This window comes from Gadus macrocephalus, chromosome 15 (genome assembly GCF_031168955.1).
Source record: "Gadus macrocephalus chromosome 15, ASM3116895v1".
NCBI lineage: Eukaryota > Metazoa > Chordata > Actinopteri > Gadiformes > Gadidae > Gadus > Gadus macrocephalus.
The window spans coordinates 17,445,326-17,456,556 of record NC_082396.1 but is presented as its reverse complement, the minus strand read 5'-3'; the positions used below and the strand labels follow the sequence as shown (position 1 = coordinate 17,456,556).

The 11,231-nt window shown below is 45.7% G+C and overlaps 1 protein-coding gene across 2 annotated transcripts in view; it reads right to left on the bottom strand.

The window, feature by feature from the left end:
- Positions 1-11,231, bottom strand: part of atrnl1a (attractin-like 1a) — a 222,208-nt gene that overhangs the window by 104,662 nt on the left and 106,315 nt on the right. For both annotated transcript variants that reach the window (XM_060073933.1, XM_060073934.1), the window contains exons 23-25: positions 7,207-7,301; positions 6,975-7,053; positions 2,750-2,907 (exon numbers count right to left, since the gene is read on the bottom strand). In XM_060073933.1, the coding sequence (XP_059929916.1) occupies positions 2,750-2,907; positions 6,975-7,053; positions 7,207-7,301 (332 nt within the window). The remainder of the gene's footprint in view (positions 1-2,749; positions 2,908-6,974; positions 7,054-7,206; positions 7,302-11,231) is intronic.

Below are 11,231 nucleotides of genomic sequence, written 5' to 3'. Positions count from 1 at the left end.
TGTGGATGGGTTGTTGTAGGTGTGTGTGTATGGGTGTGTGCGGTGTGTGTATGTAAATGTGTGTGTGCGTGCGTGTGACAAATGGAGAAAGGCAGAGGTGCTTCACAAAGTAACATTCACAAAGCATGTGACCAGTACTCAACACCAGATCTGAGGAGGCTTCATATCCGGCAATCATGTCGTGTTCAACACCACAAAGCCATGTGTATTTGCAACACACAAGTCAACACTAAATGACAGAATCACACTGTGGTTGTGTATGCACTGCATGTTTATGTTTGCATGCTTTCTCGTTTTCGTCTACGGGCTCTAACCAGATATTAGATGCAATCTATCAGACGTGACCATTAGCGATCCTCCAGCCAATCCCTGAGGGCCGTCCGAGCGCCCGGCATCAGGAGCCACCAAGGTCACGGCACGCTCTCCGCCCCCCACTCAGGTTACTGATCTGAGGCTCCAACACAGAGGCCGGATGCGCCTTCGCACGGTAATTATCCTATCACCTTCCAACCTGCAGCTATATGGAGCACTGGAAACGCAGCATTAATGGGAAATGCGCATGTGGGAGGGGGGGGAGAGATCAATGAACAAATGAGGCTTTAATGAGGCCTGGGCCACTGAACAACACGGCCGGTCGTTTGGATCAGGCGCCGCACTGATAACGTTTGATGGATGCTCTGGCGTCTGACCAGAGCAAGTAATGTTTTTTATTGGATGACGACCATCTGATAAAGTGTGAGATGTCCATGTCTCAGTGGAAGAGATGATGGACCCCGCAATGCTAACCACATTACATATGCCTCAGTGTGCTAGTATGCCTTTGCTTTAATACCTGTTTGTTATTTGTATTTATCTTTGTATCCAGAGATATCCAGCGTCCATCCTTTCATTCTCCCATCCCATCCATCCATTTATCCATCCATCCATCGTCCATCAATCCATCCATTCATCCATCTAACTATCCTTCAACGGCTGTATCAATCCAACTAGCCATTCGTCTTTCATTGTATCATTCCCAAGGTTCATCCATCAATCCATTCAAGCCTTGATCCATAATTTTCCCCATTCCAATCCCTACTTCATACTTAATTCCCTCATGCTGCCTGTATTCCTTATGTTATCAATCTGAGGCCCTTGATCAGTTTTCTCCTTATTAGGCCTTTGTTCCCTGACTAGACCTGTGTTCTCCTCACTAGGCCTATGTTCTCCTAACTAAACCTGGGATTTCCCCTTAGTATTCCTGTTTTTCTGAAACGCAGTCCCAACATCAGTCGCAATAACCTCAGTGTTTTTCACCCTCCTCTGCCGATTTCTCACGCTTTCACTGCTGCAGTCCATCAACTCAGCGCCCGCCCCCACCCCCCCGTTGTGCAACCGTCATCTAAGAGTATTGCCACCGAACGTCTACTTCAATTTAATGGATCATAAGCGTTGCGCGGGCATATTCGGGAGCGTGCGTGGCTCCTGCCTCGGCGGATTTAACGCACGCTGCATAATTGATGGGGAGACACTGGCGAGTTCACAGATGCTTAAATGCGACAGTAGATTTGCCAAAAACATCTTCTGAGTGGTTTATGTTTAGTGACCTATCAGGACCCAACATTCAGCGCAAAAGAAACTTCACGACAGCTGACGGCAGAGACAACCATGTCGAACCCCAGTGTCTGCCATTCAGTATTAAAATATACAAGCATTGCATACCAGTGTCTAAGTACTGCTCCTACTCATAGTTATACTACTACTACTAAAAGCAGCACCGTCATGAGCGACTCGCTGACCCCCTTACTAGATCTCCTATTAAAGGGGGGATATCATGCTTTTTTCAACTCTTCCCTTTGCTTTACTTTATATGACGTAGGTATACATGTTCTACATCAGCTAAGCTAGAAAAGTCTGAGCCAGGGGGAGTATTCTCGGCCACCGAGAACGCCCCTCAATGAGAACGTCCCTCTCGTTTGGGATCAAACTTTATTTCCGTAACAGTACGACATCTGAAGTGCAGTGGGCGGTGTTGAATTGCAGAAGTCGCGCCTCCCAACTAACCCGCAATGTTCACAACTTCTCGTGAGTGTGAATTTGCGACACACGCGCAAAGCATTCGACCAATCGCAATAGAGTGGGCGTGCTATCCAATCACAGCAGACCGCAGACTACTCGGGATGAGGGCCTTAATGCGACGTGATACAAAACAGAACGTTTTTGAAATATGCGAATTGGTTTTGCACAAATGAACAGTGTGAGAACAACAAGTATTTTTAACACAGAGGCAGGTAACCCCATTCTCGTAGTACCCCAAATGCATTTTTGGCAATATTTTTTTTTTAATATTTTGCCATTTGCTGCACATCCATTGCACTGACCGACTTGCCCTTCTCAGACAGAGGGACTATTGTTGAAACATTATTGATTCCTGAGTATGTGGTGTCCGGTGTCACACCAATAGATCACGGCACAGAGGAAATGTAGAACTGATCTCCAAAAGACACACAATCCCGAACAACATGTCGCAGTCACAAGCTCTTCCTCCTCCGCTATCCCTTGTGTCTTTCGTCTAGAGACTCATCAGAAGCTTCAAACGACTTGGCACTTGACTCATCCCAAACCACAAGCAGCCATTAGCCCCCGACCACAGACCGACGCATACGCATGGGCACTTAGTGGGTCGGCCCCGGACAAGGCCTCAGAGGCTCTTCAGCAGAGGTTAAACACCCGGGTTAAACATGAGGTGCGCCACCCCGTCCCGACTCACCTGGATCTTGATAGGCCAGCTGAAGTTGGAGACGTAGACGTAGAAGGTGATGTTGTGGTGGTGTCTGAAGTTGAACTTCTCACAGGAGAAGCTGTCGCGGTGCTCCTTGATGTTGCTCCGGGCCACGATGGGCATCTCCTCGCCGGAAATGGTCCCGGCTGGACCAGGAAGGGGTCAATGGGAGGTCAGGTCAGACAATGCAATAGATCCAAGTAGGCAGGCGCATGCATATTGTCTGCACACAGAGTGCAGACAATAATGCAAGCATGCACGCACGCACACACACAAACAAAACACACACACATAAACACCCATTGCACTACAACTAAATACTGCATAATGTCCATCGCATTACAGTGGCAGAACATGCATACACACACACACACACACACACACACACACACACACACACACACACACACACACACACAGTCACGCACGCACACACATACACAAACACACGCAAATCCTTCGCTATCAATAGAAAGCTGAACTTTAGAGGTATGGCTTTTATAACAGCGCGGAAATGCTATTATCTTAATTAAAATCACAATTGTGCCTCTTGCAATGCCTCAAGAATATATTTTCCTCGATGAATTCAAAAGTTTCTATTTCTAGTTCTAGTTTAAAGTGGAAAAAGAGAAATCAGGAGTACCAAAACAAAACGATCGTTATCATTTACCTTGGGGTCCTGAAAAGGCACGTTTCTTACTACAAAAGATGGCATCGCTATAAACTGTGGTTAAACTCTTGGATGGACTTCTAGTACTTATCAAATACCAAAAATGGAATACATTCAACAGGGCCAATATTAATAATTAGGGAAGATTATTTTCATATGAGATCATATGAGGAGATTTGAATTGCAGTAAATACTAATATTTGTTGGACCACAAGGGTGAATATTGAACCTGATCTTAATCAACATGTTTTTCAATAAAATGGCTGCAAATTATATTTTATAGAATGAACTAGGGCTGTCAACTGATAATTTTTTTTTATCCAATTAATTACATGATATGCTGATTAATTAATCATATTATTAGTCTAAATCGCCAACTTCAATATTTGCTTTGAAAAGCTTCAAAGCTTTTTTCCAATACATTGCCCTACTGTAGCAGACAGGTTAAAGGGACACTATGTAATATTTTGAGTAATTTATTACCTCAAATCAACATATTCATTCATAAATAAGTCCTCATTGGTGTAAAATGATCTCTGCCAAAAATCTCACTTATCCTCCTGAGCGAAGAATAATTAATATTAATATCAATATGGTTACATAGGACGGGTAAGCTTCATGGAGGCTTCCTTTTTCTTCCGGTCTATGAGCTGCCGAGAGGGTCAAAAAGCACTACGTCGTACAGGAATTGCAAACGCGTTTTCACTCTGAGCCAGCGTAACGGTGGAACAGAGCTTAGTATAGCGAGACGAGATTTACCGGCAAATTTGAACATGCACCGCATTTGTTTGAAAGACCATAGTTATGCCACGCCACAGGAGAAGGAATCATCGACGCCAAAAAAAAACGACGATGTGTAAGCATGTATTAGGTGACCTTGGGTGTCTTGAAAGGCGCCTCTAAATGAAATGTATTATTATTATTATTATTATTATGTATAACATGGTTTTCCATGGCAACGAGATGGGCGCTCCTATGTTTGAGCGACTCGTCATTGAAAGGCTACTTTCCTCCTCATCCTCATCGTCATCCGCTTATCAGGGGTCGGGTCGCGGGGGGAGCAGCTCAAGCAGGGGGCCCCAGACTTCCCTTTCCCGGGCCACATTGACCAGCTCTGACGGGGGGATCCCGAGGCGTTCCCAGGCCAGTGTTGAGATATAATCTCTCCACCTAGTCCTGGGTCTTCCCCGAGGTCTCCTCCCCACTGGACGTGCCTGAAACACCTCCCAAGGAAGGCGCCCAGTGGGCATCCTTACCAGATGCCCGAACCACCTCAGCTGACTCCTTTCTAAGTAAAGGAGCTGCGGCTCTAATCCGAGTTCCTCACGGATGGCTGAGCTTCTCACCCTATCCCTAAGGGAGACGCCAGCCACCCTTCTGAGAAAACTCATCTCGGCCGCTTGTACCCGCGATCTCGTCCTTTCGGTCATCACCCAGCCCTCATGACCATAGGTGAGGATAGGAACGAAGATCGACCGGTAGATCGAGAGCTTTGCCTTGCGGCTCAGCTCTCTTTTCGTTACAACGGTGCGGTAAAGCGAACACAATACCGCAGGCTACATACAGCAGGCTACTTTATTACATATTTAATTTACTTTTTCATATTTTTGTCGAGTTTAAATCATGACAATATTCTTATGACTTATGGATACTGTCAAATGCGTTGGAGGAATTCAAAAGCCATTCTTCATCAAGTTATGGAGGTTTATTCTCTGCTGGGGTCACACGTATCCAAATCCACCAAGACGCACTTACGCTAGAGCGGACCTTCTGGAGCTTCAACTCGCTTGCCAGACAGTTGATTTATCACCCGAACAACTGGATTTCATACCAACAACTCTGATAAAGAAGACAATACGGAGGAAAAGAAGATCGAGAGGAGGAATTAGGAACAGGATAGGAGACGAGGAAGTAAACTCTTTGCCAGGGCAACTAACTGGCGGCGCGTACAGTCGCAGCGGCCCCTCTTGAGATCTGTGAGATTGAGATTGAATGTTTGAGTGTGAGACTTCCTACGAACGTAGTTTATGACAGGGAAACAATATTAAACATTAGGACATTGAGAGCGAGTAACATCACTGGCATTCGCTGGCATCTGGACATACTACGCAAACACAGGATACTAACGGACACTGTGACACCGTGCCCGGAACTGCCCGGAGGAGGAAGCAGCAGAGACGGGGTGGACGTAAACAAACTGAACAGCTTCTTTCAGCTCCTACCCTCCAAGAAACGCTATCGCAGCTTAAGATGCTCCACCACCAGGCTGCGGAACAGCTTCCTACCTCAAGCTGTCAGGATGCTCAATGCACCAGCGTCCCAGATCTTCTCACTGGACTTTATTTATTATTTATTTATTATTTATTTATTTATTCATCATTGGGACGTTTGTTTGTTTGTTTGTTTGTTTGAAATGTATGTTGATCTTGATCCGTGAGAAACGCCTTCTCGTTTTGTTGTTCAATCAACAAAATGACAATAAATTTGATTTGATTTGATTTTGATTTGATTCCGTACGTTACAATGTAAATTGTTGGTATTTAGAATACTGTTACATTGTTGAAATCAACGGATTACAATGCGTTGATTAGGATACGAACCTCATCATCACTCGAATGACTCGATGAGGTAGCCTAGTAGGTGTCATGTCACAGCTTCTTGGCACATACTGCCCACCGTAGTTTTTGGACAAGCGAGCACTATTAGTTTGAATGCAATATACAATTGTACCACTAGATGGGAGTAATTTTTACACAGTGTCCCTTTAAATATTGAACAAACAAAAGGTGGCTTTAGAAGTTAATTAAGTATTTCTAGTCGTTACGTTTTCTTTCTCCAAGCCTATCCTTGTGACAACCATCCGAGGCGGACTACAATTTTAAGGGGGGGATGCCTGATACTATTCCTGGGGCTTGGCTGACGCGTGCCCCTCATGTGGCCTCTTTGCTGTGTATGAACTGTGTTTGAACACACGCCACACAGCTCTGATCTCTTCCTGAAGCCTAAGCATAGGAGAACGCCGGGGGAAAACCTACATTGGTTCTTTTTAAATACTCAAGTAGACTGCTGACACATTTTACTCTGCAAAATCGCATCGCATTCGCTTTGTCTGTTTCCTCCAAAGCTTTTAACTACGTTTTTTTTGCTCCACACATCCACCACTGATAATAAACCTAACCCTAACCCACAGAAACAGAGACACAGAGGTGTGTTCTGAGTTGGTTTGGTAGCTCATTGCCAAATGATCATTGAGTCATTCATGGGGACGAATGTTTGAGTACTTTTATATCATCCGATATGGCATTGGTAAAGTAGTTAAAAGGAGTGATGTGTTTCTCAATTTGATCGTCCTGCTTGCATAACGTACAGTGGCCTTCATACATTTCATCTATTTTTTTTTCTTTCTTTTTCATATAATTAATAACACTCAATTAATTATTAATTAATTATTAACCTATTAATTATACAGCCGTGCAACCGATGTATCCTAGCAGATCCAAGAGAAAGAGGTCCCAGCGAAGAGAAAGCCGTCATGTGACCTACCTGTGGAGCTCAAGGACCAGGTAATGTTCAGGTTGAAGTTGTTGGAGGCGTTGATGGACATGTCCAGGTTCTTGTTGGCCTTGACAAATAAAAAAAGAGCCATCTTCCGTCATTTGCAGAACTTGTGTTCCAAGGGATTGTGTTGATTTTGTTCAGCCAGAAACGCAGTGTGTGTGTTTGTGTGTGTGCGTGCACGTGGTTGCCTGCGCATGTGTGTGTGCACCTGGGTTACCTGTTCAGGGGTAGCCATGAAGTTAATGGCGGTGTAGTGGTGGTCGTCGTCCTGAAGCAAGCTGAAGGTAAACTGGTAGTCGATCAGCAGGTTGTCTGAGCAACACAGAAGGAAGACAAGAGAGACAACAGCAAAGAGTTAGAGAGACAGACATACTGAGCACTTTTTTGTACCTTTTCTTGAATATTTCTTCACTCTAAAATGGACGTCACTGTCAGACGCCAGACAGATTCATGAGTACAACAATGTGCAGTGTTGACCTCCAGTCGATATCCAATTATAAGTATGTAGCTACAGTGGTCAAGATTTTGTCTAACATCTCAGTCAATGTCTCAAAAACACAACTAGACGCACTCGTGTGTGTGTGCGTCATCCATACACAAGCACAATGGCCAATCAATATAACATGAGTTGTTGTCCAAATACTAAAGTTCCAACTGAGATTTAATAATATTGTGGCTGCCATCGAGGAAGTGGGAATGGTTTTCTGACAGCGAGACAATGGGCAGCATACACAGGGAGTCACAATTACTCAACATCTCCACAGACTGCAGGAGTCACATGGGGTCACCTTGTCTTCCGCTGTGTCGAACAGGAAGAATTAGTGTGTGTGCTTGTGTGCTTGTGTGCTTGTGTGCGTGCGTGCGTGCGTGCGTGCGTGCGTGCGTGCGTGCGTGCGTGCGTGCGTGCGTGCGTGCGTGCGTGCGTGCGTGCGTGTGTGTGGGTGTGTGTGTGTTCGTGTGTGTGTGTACCGGTATGTATAGTGTATGTGCATGTGTGGCGTGTGTGTTTGTGTGTCTTTGTATAGTGTATGTGTATGTGTATGTGTGGTGTGTGTGTGCGTATGTTTGTGTGTGTATAGTGTGTAGGCATGTGTGTGAAATCTAGTGAAGGAAAGCAAAATGAGGGGCGCATGCAAGCAAAAGGGAGGGTTTGCTGAGGGGAGTTTGTGTCTGGGGGTGCGCGCCAGAGTGACAGAGGAAGTTGGTGGAATGGAAAGGAGTAAATAGGAAGACGAGGACACCACTTGAATAGGGAAGAGAAGGAAGGGGGAACTGGGAAAAGTCTATGCATGATAAGTATATGTGCGTGTGAGTGTGTGTGTGTGGGGGGGGGGGGGGGGGGGGGGGGGGGAGGGAGGGGGGTGGTATGTGTGTGTGCACATGTTTTTTTTATCATATCACTTTCAAAGGAAGGGCTTCTCCTATTCCTTTAATCAGCAGCAGATTTGTTTCATATAGAACACCTCTTATTATGCTAATAAAAACCATTCATCCCTTAATTCCAGGAAATGGCTTTGACTATTTTCAGCTCTATTCTTCAAGGGATTGATACCTTTTGTGCTCAGCTGATATGATTTATATCCGTTGAGATGCGTCAGGCATCGCTGCGTGTCAAATGGGATTTTCTGTATACTTGAAGGTATACATATAACAAGAGAAAAGTTTACTATTCATTATGGGGATTAGGGCTCGGATCGAGTAATGCTCTACCTGTGACCTTTGGCCTTTGGGCCCCTGGGTCTTAGCCTGGTCCTGGTTTCATCAAGGATCCGTGTCCGATTTAAAATAACCAACTCCTAGCAGCAGCTGTGCGGGTGACCTTGGGTAACCTGTGCATTGAGGCATCGGGGTCCTGACCCGGGGAAGTGTCCTCTGTGATGAGTGAATCTGCACCATGGCTTCTAAAGGACAACGTCCCCTTCACCTTTCGAAGGGCTAAACGTCAGGAGGCATTTATCTAACACTTCAAAATAAGGGACAATCCAAGCCCTTTGAGATTGTCATTTTCAAAAATCCAAATCAAATGGGTCTTGACTGGCCATGACGCCATCGGAGCTGGCTGGTTATAGGATGCAAATGTCAGCATTAATGTCAATCAGAGTTAAAAGTCTGGAGTTAAAAGCCAAGATCAGCGTGTGTTTAAGAAGCCAAGGCCATTATCGTCCCGCTGATGAAATGAAAACAGCTGAGCCATTGGTTCGCCGTGCACTCGCTCACAGAGAGACAGAGCTGTCCTCCCACTGAGCTCCTCCACATCGCCTCCTTCTCAACCGGGCCTCTGGCCTCGGGCTTCACCAAGACGAAAGCTAATTATGTTTGACAAACACTTTGTGTTTTGTTCCTCCTTCACGGAAACTAAGCCGCAATAAAAGATAGCATCAGATCAAAGAAGGGATTTCATTTTACATATCGCCACAATCTCTCTCTATTCTCCTTCCCTCCCTCCATTTCTCCAACCATATCCCACAGTTCTTCACACCCTCCATCCCCATGTCTTCCTCCCTTTCCCCCCTAGTCCTTCTCTCCCTTTCTCCAACCATCCATCGCCCATCCCTTCCCTCCCTCTCCATCATGTCTTCCGCATTTTCCCCCTCAATCCTTCCCCCCCACTTACCCCCCACTCCTTCCCTCCCCCTCTATCCCCCACTCTTTCCCTCCCCCTTTGCCCCCACTCCCCCCCCCTCCTCCCTCCCACACCCCTTCCCTCCCCCCCATCCCTCCCCTTCTTCCCTCCCAGGCAGGAAGACGCTGCAGTCGAGTTGTTTATCCCATAAGGGTCTGCAGTTCATCTTCAGAGTGTTTTGGTTTGGAAACTCTGTGAAGGGAAAAACATGAGTGTGTGTGTGTGTGTGTGTGTGTGTGTGTGTGTGTGTGTGTGTGTGTGTGTGTGTGTGTGTGTGTGTGTGTGTGTGTGTGTGTGTGTGTGTGTGTGTGTGTGTGTGTGTGTGTATGTGTGTGTGTGTGTGTCTGTACGCGAGCGTGTGCCCGTGTTTTCATCTGTTTTTGCGGGCTGCATGTGTCTTAGCACTCCTGTTGGGTGCATTGCCAACACACTCTTCATTCCTGTTAAGAAAACGTTGTGAGCCCGCTTTAAAGTTCATCTCACTCAATTATAAAGCCATTGCAACAATTCCTAGTACAAAAAAATAAAAACCCAATTACACACTGCCTGGTGACGCATCTCGCCGGGGAAAATTACAGAAAAAAGCACAAAAGCCGACAACAACCTCAGAGTGCTGAAATTAAAATCGTCAACGCCATTTCTGAAAGTTTACGCTTGGCTGTTCTTACTGCGTTAATATTTTTTTATGTTGATTAGGGCAACAACAAACTACTCCGGGAGAATATGAAGGGAGAAAGCAAAACGACTGTTTTGGAAAAATAATAAAATAAACTATTCTTGCAAATTCCTCCTGGTTTGTGTTGCCACCATGAGACACTGAGACAGCGCAAAGTAGCGTGACAACATCTACCGTGTCGCAGCGCCACTCTCCCCACGCAGGGGGCTTCATTTAATGCTTGTTAACATCTCATTATTTTGCATTTGCAACAGCCTAGTGATGGGGAACAGGGATGGAGATAAGGCTGTTCATGCCGAAATAAACACAGGGAGGCTGGGGTGGAATAGAGCTCTAGCCTGGACACAGGTAGAGGTCAAAGCAACCGACGGCGTACAGCCAGGCCAGTCTGAGACGTTGATTAACTGCACTGTTTACCAAGCGTTCAATGCAGTGGAAGGCCCCCCTAGGTTTGTTTTTAGTTTATTTATGTTTGCGTTTAGTCCCATGGATTTAGGATTCCTCATTGTCACCATCTCCTGCGTTGGAACAATGCACAATGCGGCGCTCTGGATATTAGCTCACAGCCACCCAGGAGCGGATCTTAAAATTCGTAGCATTTGCAAAAAGGATTTTCTTTAAAGGGTATTCTTTGCAAGTCTGATCGTTGCAATTAACTAATGCTGGGTAGGCGTCCTGCCGCAATGCCTGTCAGCAGAAATTGAGGTTTCTGGGCCTGACGCCTGTGCTGTGGACTAATAAGGGGCTGTAGGCCAGGAGCGCCTCAGACTGCTGAGCGGACGTTTTCACACACAGCTGACAGTGTCGCTAAATGGTAGCTATTGTCTCACACTATGCTCTATATAATTCAGATACGATGGACGCAAAAATTGCACCGCGCTCATAAAAAGTACATTTGTTTGAAAGTGTTCAATCAGTAAACGCCATCATGGAATGAGCAAGA